We start from the raw sequence: 18,503 nt of genomic DNA, 5'->3' as shown, positions 1-18,503 counted from the left end.
GACCTAGGGCACCAGCCGCAGATTAAAAACACTGACCTAGGGCACCAGCCGCATGCAAAGCACCACGGGCCCCATTTTACGCCCAGTGCAAGCGCAGGCGTTATCTTTGCTAGTTTCTAGCACTCAAAATCTCCCTTTTTGTATTTTAATTACCACTGGGTCAGTACATCAAAGGACGTGTTTCAGCGACCCAGTGCTAATTAAAAGAAGTGAGATTTTGATTTCAAGATTCAAGATTCAAGATTCAAGGTTTTTATTGTCACTCCGTAGTACAAGTATCACGTGTGAAATTCTTGTGCTGTGGACTCTGTTTACAACATAAATATAACAGGGCATATGAGTGCAAAAACAACAAGAGACACAACAAGCAATAAGGCAGTAGAGTGATAAGACAAGTCAGAGACAGTGGCATATTCACTGCACATAGGTGCACATGTCATGTGCATACTTTAGATGTACTTAAACATTAAAAAAAAAAGTGGCATATTCACTGCACATAGGTGCACGTCATGTGCATACTTTAGATGTACTTAAACATTTTAAATTCAACGTTCTGTTTGCACAGGTGCAAATAACATATACCTAATTAAACATACAATTAAACATTAGACATACATAATGGTAGCAGCTACAGTACGGTACAGTACAGCTGCTACACTATTTGTGTAGTATATTGTGCAGCATATTGCATTCTGAGTGCAAGAAACTAGCAAAGATAACACTTGCCCTTGCACTGGGCGTAAGAAAGGGCCCCACATGTTCATGACTGTACTGCTGGCTGGATACAACACACACACACACACACACACACACACACACACACACACACACACACACACACACACACACACACACACACACACACACACACACGCATTTGATTATAAATCCATCAGGGATCTTAGCCAACAGGAGATAGAAAAGAAACACTGAACACAATTGGCTGGTTATTCCCCCCCCTGCCCCCACCCCCCCTTCCCCCTTCCCCCGATGAAACTAATAGCATCATATAGCGTACTGTATACCGGGGTGTAATGGAATCACTCCACCACAAAAGAACAGTAAAAAGGGCAAGGAAGATCATTTCTGACCCCACTCACAGCACACCATGGGCCCTATCGTCGCAAAAGCGGTAATTTAGCGTTTGCACTGGTTTTGCACTCGTTTAACACCGCGCGCAATGCAAATTGGGGGTGTGCACAAGCGCATGCCTGTTATAATTGTACTGGACATTAGGGCTGCCACAAACGATTATTTTGATAGTCGACTAGTCACCGATTATTTCAACGATTAGTCGACTAATCGGATCATAAATTGCAGCTTATCGCACAATTACTCAATCGCTCTGATTTAGCTATCATCAGCTTCTAAATTTAGCTTCAAGTTGTTTTAAGCATATGCCAACTAAAAACAAAGACAATTAAGACGATAATTCACTCAAAAATAATCTTTTCGTGAACTTTAAAGTTTCGAGCATGTAGCAGCATATTTATTTCTGGCATCAATGTACTTGCATGTAATAAATGTAATATAGTGCAAATTGCAAAACATATAGTGCAATGAAATATGTACTATCCATTGAATGAATAATGCAAAATAAAATTAGGGCACTACTACGTGGAATGGAAATGGAACCAAAAACTATTCACTATGTATGCACCCAAAATATCAACAAAAATAAATAGTTTCAGTCTTCTCAGGCATCAAACACATTTTTAAATGTAGTAAGTAGAGAGTGCAAACTGCGGAGTAAAATGAGGTTTCCAGTATTCCCGTCAGCAACACGAGCTTAACGTTGCTATGATGACAACGTTACAGCAAGGCTTTTAACGTTAATATCGTTAGCCAATAGCTAACGTTAGCAGCTAAAACTTAACGTTGCGGTTAAAAAACACGATTAAAAAAACACGATTTCAGACGGACAAGCCCGTCTTTATTGTCACACGATTACAATCAACACATGCACGGAGGGCCAGAACACACACATGCTGACGGTGGCCGGTGAAATTTGTCCTCTGCATTTAACCCATCCTGGCTTTGTCCTTTCCTCCGGGGGGCAGGCCAGGAGCAGTGGTCGCTTTCTCGTACAGCGCCCGGGGACCGACTTCGGATGTTGTCGTCACTGGTCGGATGACGATGACGATCTGATCTTCTGCATGTTTTTAATGGGGGGGGGGTTATATACGGAGGAACCCCCCTGGGGAAGCACGGGGAGAACATGCAAACTCCACACAGACAGAAAGGCCCTTACGACGAGATACCTCACCTGGGCAGTAGGCACTGAAGATATGGGGGGGAACACAACCACAGCGCCCACAGTGTCCCAGGCGAGAATCGAACTCAGGACCTTCTGACTGCGAGGCGACAGCTCTACCACTGAGCCACCGTGCCCCCGGTTGGCAGTGAGCTAACAAGCTAATTAGCCTTTATCTCCATCATCGTCTGCATTCGCCACAACGTGCTTCCCTTTGAGATGCTCGCGCATCATACTTGTGCTGCCATGATAAGCGAGCTCAGCTTATTTAGCAGATTTTGCATTTCACATTATTGTGGGTGAAATGCTCCCAAACTTTGGACGTATGAGGACGGCTAGACCTTTTTTCTGTGGAGAAAGCACTGGGAGCAAGCTGCAAGCTGCTTGTTTTTCCGGTCACGGTGATGTCACGTTTTACCCGGATGATCGGTACTGCGCATGTGCATCAAAGACAGGACGGAGATGCCTGGAGGCCAGGCCAGCCAGTGAAGCCATCGCAGGCAGCAGCTTCGGGGTAACAAAACAAACGTTTTTTTCTTTTTTCAGCTAAAAAGAAAACATGCGATGACGTCGATTACCAAATACGTCGGCGACGATTTTGGTCATCTACATCATCGCGACTAGTCGACTAATCGTGGCAGCCCTACTGGACATAGGCGTGCCACATGCCAAACCCAGGTGTTTCGGTGCAAAAATGTGGGGATAGATGGCATTATCTTATCGTCAGCAGCGCGCAATTACTTTGCACTAAGCTTTTAAAAGCACCTCTTACGCGCTAAATACCCCACTGCGCTTGAGCACACCATAATCTCCATGCTGCGCAGTGCAGAGCAGAGTAAAATTCCTTTTGGATATGTCATTACGCACAGACGTGCCACGCCAGGACATCAAATTCTGCTGCTAAAATTAGCAGATAATTCAGTGAGGCAATCAACTATAAGTCACTGAGAAACTTTTATCATATCGATATCGCAAAGAGGGAAATGAATTGAGAAAACTTGTTGGACAATGGACATTAGCCTACTTGCAATAGGCTATTCACCTTCACCTATCCCATAACCCGGAGGGTCGTTGGCACCACAGACGATCTGTCAACAAGCTCTCTCCATCTCTCTCTGTCCTCGGCACGAGTGAGTCCACACTATTACGCATGGAGAGAATTACAGCATATTGCATGCCTCGCACAAACAGCGATTGCAAGAGGGGAATCTGATTGGTTTGATTGATGTAATGCCCAGGCATTGCATGGCCACACCTGTGAATAATTCTGGTGCTTAAGACAGCCCAAATCTCGTTTGCGCAGACATTTTGGGGGCGCAGATGATTTGGCACGGCTCTAATTTGCGGCTGCGGCATGTGCCGTGAAGGTTTACGCATCCCCGCCGAGAATTGCATCCCCAACATATTCCGGGGCTGTTTTAACTTAGAAAACAGGGAGGTCACATCTACCCAGACAATTATATCACTTTTAAACAGTTACATTTCTGTATAAATCCTTACAATATGCTCCCGTGAGGTGGGGATGCATTTGGCTGCTGTCGGGCGGGGGTGCAAAACTCGGCATAACACCTGGACACCTGCGCAAGGCGGACTGCTATCGTTAAGGCACACAAACAGGTGCGCAAGCGCAAATAGGGGATATCGCCTGTACCAAGATAGGGCCCCATGTCTTTCAGTTGTTGCCCTCCAGGAGGCGCTACAGGCCCACCAAAAAAACTGTTTTTAATGTAATGTACTGAAAACAAAGTCCACCAGCCTGGCTGTGTGCTCATTAAAGTATCTAATCTAATCTAATCATGGTATTATGGTAAACCGGGGTATTTAGAAATCCCGACGTTATTCGACGTTATTGATTTCAATACCGTCAAAACCGTTTTCTATTGTTTTTGTTCAGCCAAAAAAGTTGCAAGTGTCTTTGCCTGTGCTGGGCTGGGCTTAGCCTGAATGATCAGCAAGTTGGTTTCAACAGCCTGGCTTTCACTGTGCAGGAGCGTGCAGCGCTTCTTTATTGGTTCAATTGTGGGAGAGATTGAGGGAGAGAGAGAAGGGGGAGAGGAGAGAGAGGGAGAGAGAAGGGAGAGAGGAGAGAGAGGGAGAGAGAGAAGGGGGAGAGGAGAGAGAGGGAGAGAGAAGGGAGAGAGGGAGAGAGAGAAGGGGGAGAGGAGAGAGAGGGAGAGAGAAGAGAGAGAGGGAGAGAGAGAAGGGGGACAGAGAGAAGGGGGAGAGAGAGAGGGGGGAGAAAGAGAGAAAGAGGGAGAGAGAAGGGGGGAGAGAGAGGGGGAGAGGAGAGTGAGAGAGGGGGAGAGAGAAAGAGGGAGAGAGAGGGGGGGAGAGAGAGAGGGAGAGAGAGAGGGCAGGAGAGGAGAATATGAGAAGAGAGTTCCTGAGTTGACCCAGCAGTTAAACTGGTTTCCAGCGTATTGTTTTCATTTTGAATGCGAGTGGAGGCGTGTGTGTGTGTGTGTGTGTGTGTGTGTGTGTGTGTGTGTGTGTGTGTGTGTGTGTGTGTGTGTGTGCGTGTGTGTGTGTGTGTATTCAGGGTGTGAGTCTTTGGGTCTCTCATGAATCGATTCCGATTCCTGGGGTCACGATTCCATTCAATATCCATTTTCGATTGCACGCTTATGTTTGTTTACATTTGTGATTGCCTTCGCGTGTGTGAGAGAGCGAGAGCAAGAGCGAGAGGTAGAGAACCTACTGGGAAACTTCTGTACTATTGTGTTTTATCCAGCTTTGGCATTTTGACCCTCACCTTTTTTGTGTGAGCCAGATTGGCTAACGCGAGACCAGGGCTTTCCCACAGCACCGCCTGCTAATTGGTCCGTGTTGCGAGTTGTGAGATCATTGGACAGGCGACCTGTCAATCACTTCTCCACAACATAGTACCGCAGGGATGACCTATTTCTGTAGGCAAACTCAGCTAGTCATGCTACTATAGTTCCAGTTCCCAAACCCAAGTCTAAAGTCAATGGGATGTTTGCAGGAAATTCACAAAAGTTTATGAAAGGACAAAGTTTGTGTTCAGCATGATAATCTTCACGTCGCAAATGATGACCACTTTTATGACTTTTGAAGTGTTTTCGGACGATCGCGTTTACGCTTCGAAAGTTATAAAAGTGGTCCTCGTTTGTGAAGATTATTGCTGAACGCAAACTCCACTGTTTGTTTCATTAACTTTTGTTAACCACCGACCTCGTTTCAAGCATTTAACCAAAATCCCATTTTCCCATTGACCTCTATACAATCTGACTTCTTTTGCAGCCAGTGGAGTCGCCCCCTGCGGGCCATTAGAAATAAAGCAGGTTTAAGGCACTTCCCCACTGGCTTAATTTCTCTGCTGCAGAGACAGGATTCCCACCTTTTCTATGACTTTCCATAAGTTAATCAGAACATTTCCCTGACTTCAAAATGTATTCCTTTCTGGATTTCACATGTTGCCTTCAAAAGAAGCTTCCCCATTTGTAAAAAATAAAAAAAAATACTGATTTCATAAATTCCCAGAGTTTTCCATGAAAATGAAAAATCCATGACTGTGGGAAAACTGTACACTGCCTCACCATTGCACTACGAATCCCAGGAGAGTCACTTTCAAACGGGGAGATTAGTCAGCTAAAAACATGAAAAAGATGGCGAGACCAGAAGACTGGAAGTCGGAGGAATGGGGAGAGAGAGAGAGAGAGCGAGAGAGTGTGAGTGTGTCAAAAGAAAGAGGATTGTGTTTATATCAGAGAGGAACAGAAGCAGAAGAGTGAGAGAAATTCCTCTGCTCTGACTCAAAAGTAGAGGCCTCTCTCCCTCCCTCTCTCTCTCTCATCCAATCTCCCCATTCACCTCCACTACAGCTGCAAGCTTTTTTTTCATTCACACCCAAATGGAGTATTTCCTACATGTAAAACCTCTCTCACGTTGCTCCTATAGGGCCGTGATGAGGAAAACACACCAGATCAATGTCCTCCAAGTGTCTTTAGCATACAGTTATGTTCAGTAATTGTAGGACTGATCCAAAATATGAACATAAGCCTTTTGGTATTCGTTGGCCCATTCTGGCCTAGGGTCGTCACGATACTAGTTCTTCTAAATTTGATAGCAAGACCCAGGAAAATATCGATACTCGATACCATTGTCAATACCACAGGGGGAAATGACAACACATCAAGAGTAGGGATATGACTCCAGTGTTTCCCATACATAAAGGAATTTATGGTGCACCGCCACAAAAGGTTTCTGCCCGCCACAAAAAGATGTTGACCAAACATTTTTTTACAGTACACCTCAACGCAACATGCAAGATACCCGCTGAATAAGTGTCCAAATGTTCATGTCATTCTGGCCAATACTGCTGTTATAGCATTTCAGTCTGGAATATGGAATATCGTTCAATAATCTATGATTTAGCTGCTAAATTGTCAAATACTGCCATCTGCTCGCTACCCAGGCACTTATGTATGTACTTAACCTAACTAACTTAACTAACTATCCGGTGTGCACAACATTGTCAGCCTAAACTCCGGCTGACACCCCAAAAACCAACAATCCGCTACAGAAAAATGTATATTATTTATTTATTAACTGGCCCCTCGCCTTCTATCATTTCACGAAAGTGGCAAAGCAAGTTGAGTATCCCTGACCTATAGGGAGAAATTTAGTTTGTCATTGTAAACCCACAGCACAGTAATGATGACATGTTCTTCATAGATCTAGCCTTTTAATTTTGCTCTTAAGCTTTCTCAAAGTACACCAAATTCATGCATTTTACTTTCAAATGTTTAAAAAAAAATGTTTTATTTCTGAACAGAAGGATTAGCCTCGCCTCCAATAAACAAGAACTAAAACTGCTGATGCTGTTGCTGTGCATTTATTTGAAAAGGAATAGGGCCCACATGATGACATGCAAATAGTAAAATAATATCAGCAGCACAGACATCAGCACTCAGCAACACTTTTTCCAACAATAAAGAAAATAAATGTTATTCACATACCGAGTAACTGTTATCCTTACACCACAATGATTTGTTTCCAGACTTTTCAAGATGTGCTCTGTACTGACACTGAACCAGTGGAAACAACTATTATGAAATTAATGGTTGTATTTTAATTTAAATATTTGCTTTGATTGAAACAAAAATCTTGGCATTAGTATTTTTTTTATAGCCTATAAGCTGTTAGGAGTTAAACAGGTCGTAATTCCCTCTCTCAATTTTATATTGCTGTGAAAACACATTTATTGTGCACTGCAAACTATTTGGGCTTATTTTTTATTTTTACGGAATACACATTGAATATCCACACTGGGTAGAATAGCCTCTATAGCTAATATACAATCAATGCTCTATACCCACGGTTACCTATTAGGCTACATTGCCGCCTGCCCTCCTTGTCCTGACCATATTATGGTCGGACAACGGTACATGTCATGACGTGTCATAGAGCAGGACGCATGGCACAAGGAACTTTCATCACAGCCTGGGACCGCATATTTTGGGATTATTTTATCAAGTGGATTATGTCAACGAACGGGACTTGCGTGGCGTGGCGTCCGTGGACAATGCATACCTTGGGTGGCATTTGGCTTCAGGTTTGTCTTTCACTTTGGTGAAGTGTAGCCAAGCTTTTGATCATTTACGTTCAGCCATCCTGTCGCTTCCTCCTGTGTCGACTGGTCTGTCATGCAAGTTCACAACAAAATGCAATGATTGATCAAATGAACAGTGAACAGGGGGCGTGTCACGTCACGCGTGATGCACGTGATTCATTCCTTAATCGAATTACAAGTTTTATTACTTAGAGTCTAAGTAATAAAACTTGTAATTCGATTAAGGAATGAATTAAGGATGACAAAAATGCCTTAATAAATATCAGAATGCCCCTAAAAACCGTCATCGAGGGGCAAAAATTGCAGACGTGAGTGACTGTCTAAGTCTTAGACAGTCACTCATGTCTGCAATTTTTGCCCCTCACATGTGTAAACCCTTTTCCCCTGTACACAGGGCCGTATCCAGGGTTTCGAAATAGGGGAGGTCCAGCAAGGGGAGGTGGAGTCGGTGGCGCCCGCTAGGGCGCCGCCGATAAAAATTTGAGGGTTTTTTCCCCCCTTTTTTAGCCATATTTAGAGTAAAATATAATAAAAAAAATAAAATAAAAAATAATAACCTTTTTTAGCCATATTTAGAGGAATATATCATTCTAAATCAACATTAGGATTATACTGTTGTGATGTCATTATTCAGTATATTCTCTTTCATGTCACCACCTGCTCAGCTCTCCTGTCAACATAATTGTAACTAACAAACACAAACTGTTTTAGCCAAATTCATATCAAAATGACACCGACAAACACAGGTACACAACCCAAGCCGTACACAACACACAAAGTCATCATCGATAATAAAAAAAACATACAGAGGGACCTGTTGGCTGGCAAGAACATGTATTTATTGTCATTGATCATCCTCTCTGTCCTCACTGTCACATGGCACAGTTTTTCTTTTAACACATTGACTGCCAGCCGTTTTTTTTTGCTGTAGGTAGCTTCTGCCAAGCCGTTTTTTGAGGATTCTGGCTCATTTTACAAGAGCCGAGGATTCGTTTCAGCTTGGACTTTGTGAACATACAATATCTCAAAAGTACTAATAGAATGTGTACTTTCTCTGTCTAAAAGAGTTAGTTTGTAGAGTTAGTAGTTATGTAAGCATTAGCAGTTGAATACAGCATGGTTTTAGCGTCAGAAAAAATATTCAGAGATAAACGGCTTTTTGTGAAATTGGATAGAACAGTCACTTTAACCATTCATTTTTGGCTCTCTCTCTCTCTCTCTCCCTCCCCCTCTCGCTCTCTCTCTCTCTCTCCCTCCCTCTCGCTCTCCCTCCCTCTCTCTCTCTCTCTCTCTCTCCCTCCCTCTCGCTCTCCCTCCCTCTCTCTCTCTCTCCCTCCCTCTCGGGAGGGAGACGCACTAGGTTTAATCCTAGTGAGAGGGGGAGAGGGAGAGAGAGAGAGAGAGAGAGAGAGGGAGGGAGGGAGAGAGAGAGAGCGAGAGAGAGAGAGAGAGAGAGGGAGAGAGCGAGAGGGAGAGTTGCTTCAACTCCTCCCTCCGTGGGCGTTCTTCTTGGCTGCAGCGCCGTGTAACAAGCACTTTCCTACCTGTGCAAATTCACTTTCTCATACTCTCGACCTCTCAAATAAATTTCTGAATAGAAATTAAATTACTCTAAATTAGAGCGAAAAAGAAACAAAAAAGAATGGGTTGAAAATCCCATTCTAAAAGCCTTTTATGGCTGTTTCCAATTTGGTGCTATTTTGCAAGGCAAAATGGCCTGCTGCTTGTCACCAGCCTCACTGCCCCGCTGCCGCTGTGCCTGGCTGTGCCTGTCTGCGTGGCCGCTCCCCGAGGAAGCCCGGCTGGACTCGCCCGCCTCCCGGAGCCCTGGCCGAGAGCTCCGATGAAGCCCCTGCGACTCTGGTCATATTTACGCTGCGTGCCTCAAAGTGTGCTCCATCCGCAATCCACGATGCAAGTTTGCAATCCCGCACCGCCAGCAATCAACGCGAAAACGAAAGCGCCTCCGCCAATCCATTTTCATGAGAATGGAAATGGATCACACTGCTTTTTGCTTGCCTTCCTACTTCCTTGTCGCCACTTAGTGGGTCGGTGGAATGGGTTGTACACGTTGTACACGTCCAATACTTATATAAGATATGTAAAAGGGTTAGATGCACAACCCCCCGTTAAAAAAAAAAAATCGATGCCAAGGACGTGTTTACACGTTGTTGGCAGTCAACAGCTGGATTCTGAAAACGTGTTTACACGTTGTTGGCAGTGAATGTGTTAACAAATGAATCTAATGTGTTCTGCTGCAGAGGTTTTTTTCTTTTTGGCATTTTTCTGATTCACTCTTCTGTCACTTTCTGACTTGTTGTTGATTTTCTGTAGGGGGTATCAAGGAGGTGGATTAGACATTATTGATTACATTACATTATAATGCTTGAAAATAATTTGGAATGAAGGGTTCAAATTATTGAATGTGATTATTATAAAATTATAGGCTAGCAAGAGTAATGCAACAATAACAAATACATAGTAGATGACACAAACATGTGGGCTCATGTACTCTTCAAATAAGTGAATGAAACCCTGCATAATGTAAAAACATTATTTGATATGGTTTAAGGCTTCAAGCTACTGAATAGTGCGAAGGATGCCTATTGCCCAGTATCAAATACCCACCTCGGTCAAATCTAGTCTACTACAACACATACAGGTGCATCACCATAAATTAGAATATCATGAGAATGTTCTATAATTTTTTATCAGTTATCAAATATATTACTATAATTATACTATATATACAGTGTGTATATATACAGTTTAGTATATTCCAAATGAAAAATAACATTTATTTATTCCTGATAGGAACGATTGAAAAATAAAATAAAATATATTATGTTGTTTTTAACTTTACACCACCTCTTATTGTTACTTATTGGGTCATGAAACTGAAACCATGCATACAGCCACCTGCATACCTGACTTCGGGAGCTTGGCAATTGGCATCATGCATGATTAGCCAGTAGCTTCCCAACGTGTCACACAGGTAACGTTACTTAAGAGACAGACTAGACACTTACCGTAAATTCCGGACTATAAGCCGCGGCTTTTTTCCCGTTTTTTGGCCTTTTTTGGCCCCTGCGGCTTATATAACGGTGCGGCTTATCTATGGATTTTTTCAGCAAACGGCCACTCGGGAACCTCCAAAATCTATGGATGTTGGTATGAGGCAGAACGAGAGCAAGACAGACATTACGAGAGCGAGACCCTGATTGGATGATGTTGCAAAAAATGTGCCTCGCGACCTGATTGGAGCACTGTGCCACTACGCTCTCTCAGCCACTACAGTAAAACACCCTCCCTCCTCCCTCGCTCCGGGGGGAAAATGGCAGCGATTGAGCCTGAAAGACAGTCTGAATGAAATTGAATGTAACATTCCCAATTCTATGTATTACATTCTAAAAAACTAACGGCAACATTTTGGAAGGCTAAGCCACACAACTAGCTCGTTGTAATCTAACATCATGCTTCAAAAGATGGAGAACTGGCTGTGTTACGACGATGGCGGCGAGAAGAAGAAGGAAAGAAGGAAATCGAGCAGCAGCACGTAACCTTGGCATCAGGGTGTTGACACAGAGAGCAGACGGCCGAGGTGCCGTTCAGATCCGACTGAAGGCTCAAGTTTGCCAGTGGATCCTGACAGCGTGGAGGAGTGTCAAAACATCCACGATCACCAACGGGTTCCGAAAGGCTGGACTGCTGCGTGATGAAGAGGAGGACGCCGCCACAGCTGAGGGCCTTCAGAGGCTGTTCGATTCCGACAGTGACGAAGAGGAGTTCGTTGGTTTTGAGAGCGACAACGAAGGAGAGAGGAGAGTGGCTGACGAAGCCACCCTGAGCCTGTTCGTTTCCGACACTGAAGATGAGGACTTTGGTGGTTTTAGTACGCAGGAAGAAGACGAAGATGAGGATTAATGACTTGACTTTTCTGGTTACAGCCGTGTACTGCACCTTAGCCTAAAAGATGAAGACGAGGATTAATGACTTTTCTGGTAGGCTGATTACCGTATATTTTAAGCAGCCGTGTTACTGCAACTTTAGGCTTACGCGCTTACTGTCGTGTTACAGGCACTTTATTTTGCACTTTAAAAAAAACACATTTAATTTAGCCATTGATATTGCCTCGTCAAGCGCTGTAAGCTTTGTTTTTTGTTATGGTACTACTGTAGGCTATAATGTAGATCAGTGGTTTTCAACCTTTTTCATGCCAAGGACCCCTAAATTTACACAGCACAGTACATGTTCTGTAGCTACTATTGCACTAAATGGTAACACTTGAATACGTTATGCAAATATGCAACTTGTTTTGTTGAAATGTTAATAAATGGGAGCTTCCCCAAACAGCCATCTCTTTCCCGACAATCCCCTCTGTGCACGAACCCTTACATATGGTAATTAAACATCAAAACACCCGCGGCTTATAGTCCGGTGCGGCTTATATATGTAAAAAACAGTCAACTTTGCAGGTGCGGCTTATACACCGGTGCGCCTTATAGTCCGGAATTTACGGTACTTTCTTGGTTGTTGCTAAAAAATCTGTCAGTGTCACTCACTCACCTCGTCTGTCGTTCACTCGCTCACTGTCTCGCAGCTCGCTCACCTTCAATTATCTCGCCAGGCAGACAGACAGACAGTCATCACCACCATGCTGCTGCTCTCTCGGAATCAAGTTACCGCGGACGCGGCGTCAGATGACTTCCTGCCTGACCTGCCTTTCGTTTCAAAATAAAAGCGATCCCGTGTTTTTCATGCTTTTCCATGCAGCTTTTTTTTTTTTTCTCTCTGAAATATTAGCTCAGCTAGATACGGCCATGCCTGTACATTTATGAGGGAGAGAGTCTCTCTCTCTCTCTCTCTCTCTCTCTCTCTCTCTCTCTCTCTCTCTCTCTCTCTCTCTCTCTCTCTCTCTCTCTCTCTCTCTCTCTCTCTCTCTCTCTCTCTCTCTCTCTCTCTCTCTGTAGTTGCTCTTGGAGAGAAAAGTGCAGGTGTGCTTGTAAATAGGGGGTACGAATAGCTTCTGCCGCGTGGCAGGTCTATTCACACCCAGGTACGAATAGACACTCTCTGTTCTCTTAATGTTGGCAAGAAAGGCTATAAGTGGGTCAGGGATGAATCTCTCATATCAGATGCTGCCACTCTAGAGAAATTCAGATAGACGTGTTGGTGAGAAAACATCTTTTTGTAAGAAAATGGGAGGAACCACTGAACCTTCTGGAGATTAAGTGCAGTCTGGCATGAAGATGGAATAATGAATTGACACATTGAATAAGATGGGAACACACACACACACACACACACACACACACACACACACATTTCCTGTTGATGTACATCACTAATGTTTAATATTACTGTGATCTGATGATTCGATGTATGCTGTGTATGTACAGTAACCTGGACCATCTATGCAAATACTCTGTATATGGAACAGTTATTTTATTTGTGAAAATCAAAAAAAAGAATGTTCACAAAAATAAACAAATAAATGACCTGATAAAACTCATACGCAGCAGATTACTGCTCTACCTTATTATTACATTAGTATGCTGCTGCTGCTGCTGCTGCTACTACTACTACTACTACTTTCAGCCCGATCACACGTAAAACGGCATAGCTGTGGCCGGACAAAATTCTGCTCACACTTATAGTACTAGCAAGATTCCCGCCCGCTGTGCGTCGCATACGCAGCTCGGCCGCTGCGTGGCCTCGCCTGCTCTATTGGCAGATTTGGCACCAGGAAGGATGACATCACTGATGACATCTTCACTGATCACATCACATCATTAGGTAATTAGGGCAATCACCTAATAAAAAAATCTGGCTCTGTCAGGTCACCCGCATTGGTGCGCTTTACACTTCCTGCAAGTTTCAGCCCGATCGGACGTAGAATGACATACTGTGGCTTTGGCCGGACAAAATTCTGCTGACTCACTATAGACGGTTTTCACCAGCTGCAACCCCACAGCACTTCCTTATTCTCAGCTTCTTCTTCTGTGTTTTATGGCGGTTGGCATCCTTAAATTAATGTTGCATTACCACCACCTGAATTGTAGTGTCCACATTCTCAGCTGTTGTTTTGCTATACGTTTAAATGTAAAGATAGGCCTATGCGTGCAATAACGTAGCCTACTGATAGTCAGTTTACTCTGCAACATGTAGCTTTTATTAGCCTCTCAGGCTAGCTCTGGACCTGACAACAACGCTTCCTACTACCCAGCGTGTGCACGTCTTTCCGACAGGGGTGGTTGTTATGGCAACTATCAACAACAACAACAACTACTACTACTACTACTAACTACTACAAGACAGAAAGAGGCTACGTTGTTACTGTGTCTGTCGGAGACACGGCCTAACGTTAACATTTAATATGAGCCGAATATCAGCCTGCGCTCAGCTATGTATACAGGAAGTAAACCGGATATTCAGGTGGGTTGTGACGGTTGTTATTGTTGTCAAGTTACAACCGTCTATACCAGCCTGCCCCCCCCCCCCCCATTTTCTTCTTCTTCTTCTGTGATGTTTTATAGCACTTGTTCTTCTTCTAATGGCTTTCCGGCAGACTGGATACCTTGCGGCACATTGCTGCCTCTCACAGTTGGTAGGTTAAGTCTGAGAGACAAAATCTCATCAAATGGGGGTCCGTGGATGTAATGTGGACTAAATTAGGGTCCTTGATATGAACAAGGTTGAGAATTGCTGCCATAATATAACATTTCTAGAAATCAACATTTTTGGTCTCTATTGGTGAATAGGTGAACACTAATACTGTACGTTTAAAAGCTACTGTATTAGAAGTCACGTTACCATGGAAATGTCATTGAAATATCTTAAGCTGATTACTGCCAGAAATCAGAGTACTGTGTGGTGCATGGTGCAGGTGACCCCAGAGCTCAGGATAGGGAAGCACACTGCTTTGGGGCAATATAAACAGTGACGCTGAAAAAGCCATCAAAACTACTTCTGATGGCAGTGAAACTCTGCTTATATCTACAGTTTCATTCACAGAATAGTTTATTCACCTTTGTAAACTGCCATAAACCTTTAAAAATATCCATCATAGCAATTAGTATCAAACCAATTATCTTTCTGTATAGGCTATAGGGCTAACTTTTTTTTTTTTTTTTTTTTACCTGTATGATCCCCCCCAAAAAATTGCTATCCTATAAGACAGTGCCAGAGTACCTCTCAATGTGGGGTCCGGGTACCACCAGGGGTCCCTGAGGGGGTTCCAGGAGGGTCCCCAGTAACTTGATTAACTGTTAAACCTCAGTATCATTTAATTTACAAGAAGTTAACATGAATAGAGAATGGAGAAGAATTACTGTTTTGATCATCTCTCTACATACAATACAAACAGTCGTGGAATTCTGGACAAAAATCATATCTAGCTATTAGATATGATCTAAAAAATAGTCTCATATTCTCGGGAATCTCATCAAATGGGGGTCCGTGGCCCAAATGTGGACTGAGAGGTCCTTGATACAGTATATGAAAGAGGTTGGGAAGCACGGTGTTACTCAATATTGAGTTAATAGCCTAATTAACAGATTTTTTAAATCACTAAAATATTCCTATAGGCCTACATGCCCTAGGGTCTTACACATAATTGTATCTGTGACGTCTCCTACAGCATGACTAGTTTATCTTCGTTAAAACAGACGAAAACTAACTTAAAGTTACAGACTCCAGTTAGTTAGTTTTTTTTTTACCTTTCTGCAGCGCGTCCTCCTTCCCGTTAGTTCTCGGCTTTAGTCGCGTCTCCAGCGGCAACACGTCTCCATAATAATCAAGATTATTAATAGCCTATTTATTAGACTTGGAGCGGACATCGGCTGCTGCTGCGAAAAATGCAAATCCAGAAAGTTGACGGGGCTGTCGCGGGGGTCGCTGATGAAGCCACTTTTAATCCAAAATTCAAACGGAAAACGAGCTTGTTCTCGGCCGGGAAGCTTTCAAATGTATCCACAACATATCCTTTCATCTTTAATAGGCTATGTAATAATAGTAATGATAAGGAGAGGAATAGCAGGAGTAATGGTGGCTTTACGGGAAGGAGTAGTGCAGGAAGCTCCCCCTGTCTGTGTGTGCTATGAGAGGAATGCGTAAAAGCCTGAAACCCCCCCCCCCCTCCTCCAGTGACTGGAAACTGGAGGAAAAAGTTTTTTGGGGGAAACCCCTCCTCCTCTCCAGCCCCACAGGAAGTGACTGGAGGCCCGGCTGTTGGCTTATGGGACTGTCGCTCAGTCAGGAGGAGAGGGAAAAAAGAGAAGGAGGAGAAGAAAGAGAGAAAATGACAAAGGGCTTTTGTATGTTTTTGCTTTTTGGAGCGACTGTTGGTTCTTGTGCTGCGTTCAAGTGCTGCTCGGAAATATTGGAGGTTTTGGGGAAAGCACTGAACCAACCAACACATTGCAATTTGGGAATTCAAGCAAAACAACATAATTGTAGGCTACTAGAACTCATAGCTGAAATCCTGTTTGGTAGAAAGTAAAATACAAACATAATTCTAATGTTTAGTTACAATGTCAACAGATGTCACAATACCCAGTCAACTGATGTCACTTGCATAGACATTGTGACACCATCAGTGATATCATCAGTGACATCTGTCATAAATCACTGTTGATGTCATACCCATCCCGTAATGTCATCAGTGATGTCATAAATCCTTCCCTGAGGTTATAAATTGGACAACTCTTGCTCAGAGCCCAGCCAATCAAACCTGAACTTGTCCTGCGGCAACAACATCGAACATGGACCAAGCACAATTCTATACTAGAAATGATTCACACCCGAGGAGAGGCGGGGACTCAAGCATGCAACTCACCCAGCAAGCAATCACTGACTTCTAGCAGATCCAAACCCGTCACTGCGTTCTCTGCAAGAAAACACACAAAAATGAGTTTTACACCAAAACTAAACCCAACAGGAGCAAAAAGAAAAAAAAAAAACGTGGGTTCACTGACTGCACATGTGTGTTTTGGACACTTGGTTTTCACATGTGGAATTTGCCATGACATTATTATTATTATTTTATCTGTGAATGATCTCCTACTTGTCAAATTCAGCTTTCACATGTGAAATATCTCATTGAATTCACGTAAACAATATAAATAATCAGCATCTGAATATAATAGATGCCAGATAATAATATATCGGTACATAGTTTAGGCCAATTTTTTTTTTTGCATTTTTTTATAATAAAAAATCCGACGACACATGAATGCAGCACCAGTGTACCATCGTATCACTGACTCTGTTCCACACATTCCACATCAGAGAGGCGCCCCTGTGCGGCGCTGAGTAGGAACTACACACAGCAGGGCCTGCCTTCCCTTCAAGAGTCCAGAATCAGATAGTTCCAAAAGTGTTAAAACTCTGCGCTGTGCTGATGTTGCGCTCAGGCTCCAGACTGGACCTGGCCAGTGGCTCTGACTCACCCAGGAAAGGCTTGGCGCATTCCGGCAGGCCGATGTGCCGCAGCCAGGCCGCCACCTCTTCTGGAGCCCAGCGCTCCACAGGCACAGACCGGATCATGGCTGGCTGCTCTCCTCTCCTCTCCTCAGGCTCTGACCAGCTCACCGAACCTCACTGCGTTAACGAGCAGAAGAGGAGTTTACTGCACAATCAATGCAAAGAGAGGGAGAGCACAGGATAAGTCCAATCTAAAACAACAACAACAAGCTGGCTGGGCTATTTTTTTTTTTTTTTTTACATGTAACTTCTCGAAGTAAATAGCAGCAGCGGGTCACATGTCAGTCGTGTGAGTCGCCTCTCTCTGCCCGGGTAAAGAACGTTTCCAGAGGGGAAAACTGCAACAACTCAACGGCCTGTGGAGACCATAGGTGGAGACAGAGGCGCAGCTGGAAGTTGGGGGTTTCTTTTGGGGAGCAGCCAGCGCCTCTCTTCCAGGAGAGTGTTCAGCACGTGCTGACGTGACGCAGTCCGCCGCTTGTAGGCACAGTTTGGATGTGTGTGAAAGGAGACAGCAGCTGTCCAGAACTCACCTTTTCTGTCCGCGGTGTTTTGATCACAATCCATTATCTATAGTTTGCCCCCCAGGGTAGGCGTAAACAGAAAGACGTGAGGGTGGGTGAGACACACGTTACCTCTGCAGGTGAGGGCGGAGCGTGGTGTGGTGCTGCCTTCTAGTGCTGCTCGGAATACTGTTACAACTACTACCTAGGTCATACATACATACATACATACATACATAGCCTACATACATACATACATACATACATACATACATACATACATACATACATACTGTAGCGAATCAGCAGTACACATACAGGGGTGAGCATTGGTAGTGTCTCAACCACAGATAGGAACTGATGTGTGGGAGTGTTGTATTGGGGAACACTATGCTGTGGGGATACTTCCGGGGAAGACTGAGCATGCGCGTCAGTCTCCACACACTGCTAGAAGGGAAGGTTGCTAGTTATGAGCGTGACAACCGCTGAGAGTTGTAATATAACTAACGGAGAATAAAGAACCTTGTACCAACAAGAAGCCTCTGCCTCATGAGTTACCAGGAACGTTACACTGGCGTCAGAAGTTTAAACGGTGAATATTGCCTCCAGATTCGGCGAAATGGTTAACAAGTTCCTGAAGAAAGAGCGCAAACGACTCAATCGAGAGGCG

At 43.9% G+C, this 18,503-nt stretch overlaps 1 protein-coding gene across 1 annotated transcript in view; it reads right to left on the bottom strand.

Annotated features, from left to right (window-relative positions):
- The window catches only part of amot (angiomotin), a 122,385-nt gene extending 104,404 nt beyond the window's left edge, over nucleotides 1-17,981 (bottom strand). The window contains exons 1-3 of the mRNA XM_083639863.1: nucleotides 17,864-17,981; nucleotides 17,297-17,447; nucleotides 16,684-16,734 (exon numbers count right to left, since the gene is read on the bottom strand). Of these exons, the coding sequence (XP_083495989.1) occupies nucleotides 16,684-16,734; nucleotides 17,297-17,393 (148 nt within the window). The 5' untranslated portion in view covers nucleotides 17,394-17,447; nucleotides 17,864-17,981. The remainder of the gene's footprint in view (nucleotides 1-16,683; nucleotides 16,735-17,296; nucleotides 17,448-17,863) is intronic.
- Nucleotides 17,982-18,503: the final 522 nt, after the last annotated feature.

This window comes from Poromitra crassiceps (assembly GCF_964638095.1).
Source record: "Poromitra crassiceps genome assembly, chromosome: 1".
In the NCBI taxonomy this organism is placed as follows: Eukaryota; Metazoa; Chordata; class Actinopteri; order Beryciformes; family Melamphaidae; genus Poromitra; species Poromitra crassiceps.
The sequence above is the reverse complement of the archived record's forward strand: the minus strand, read 5'-3'. Positions and strand labels throughout refer to the sequence as shown.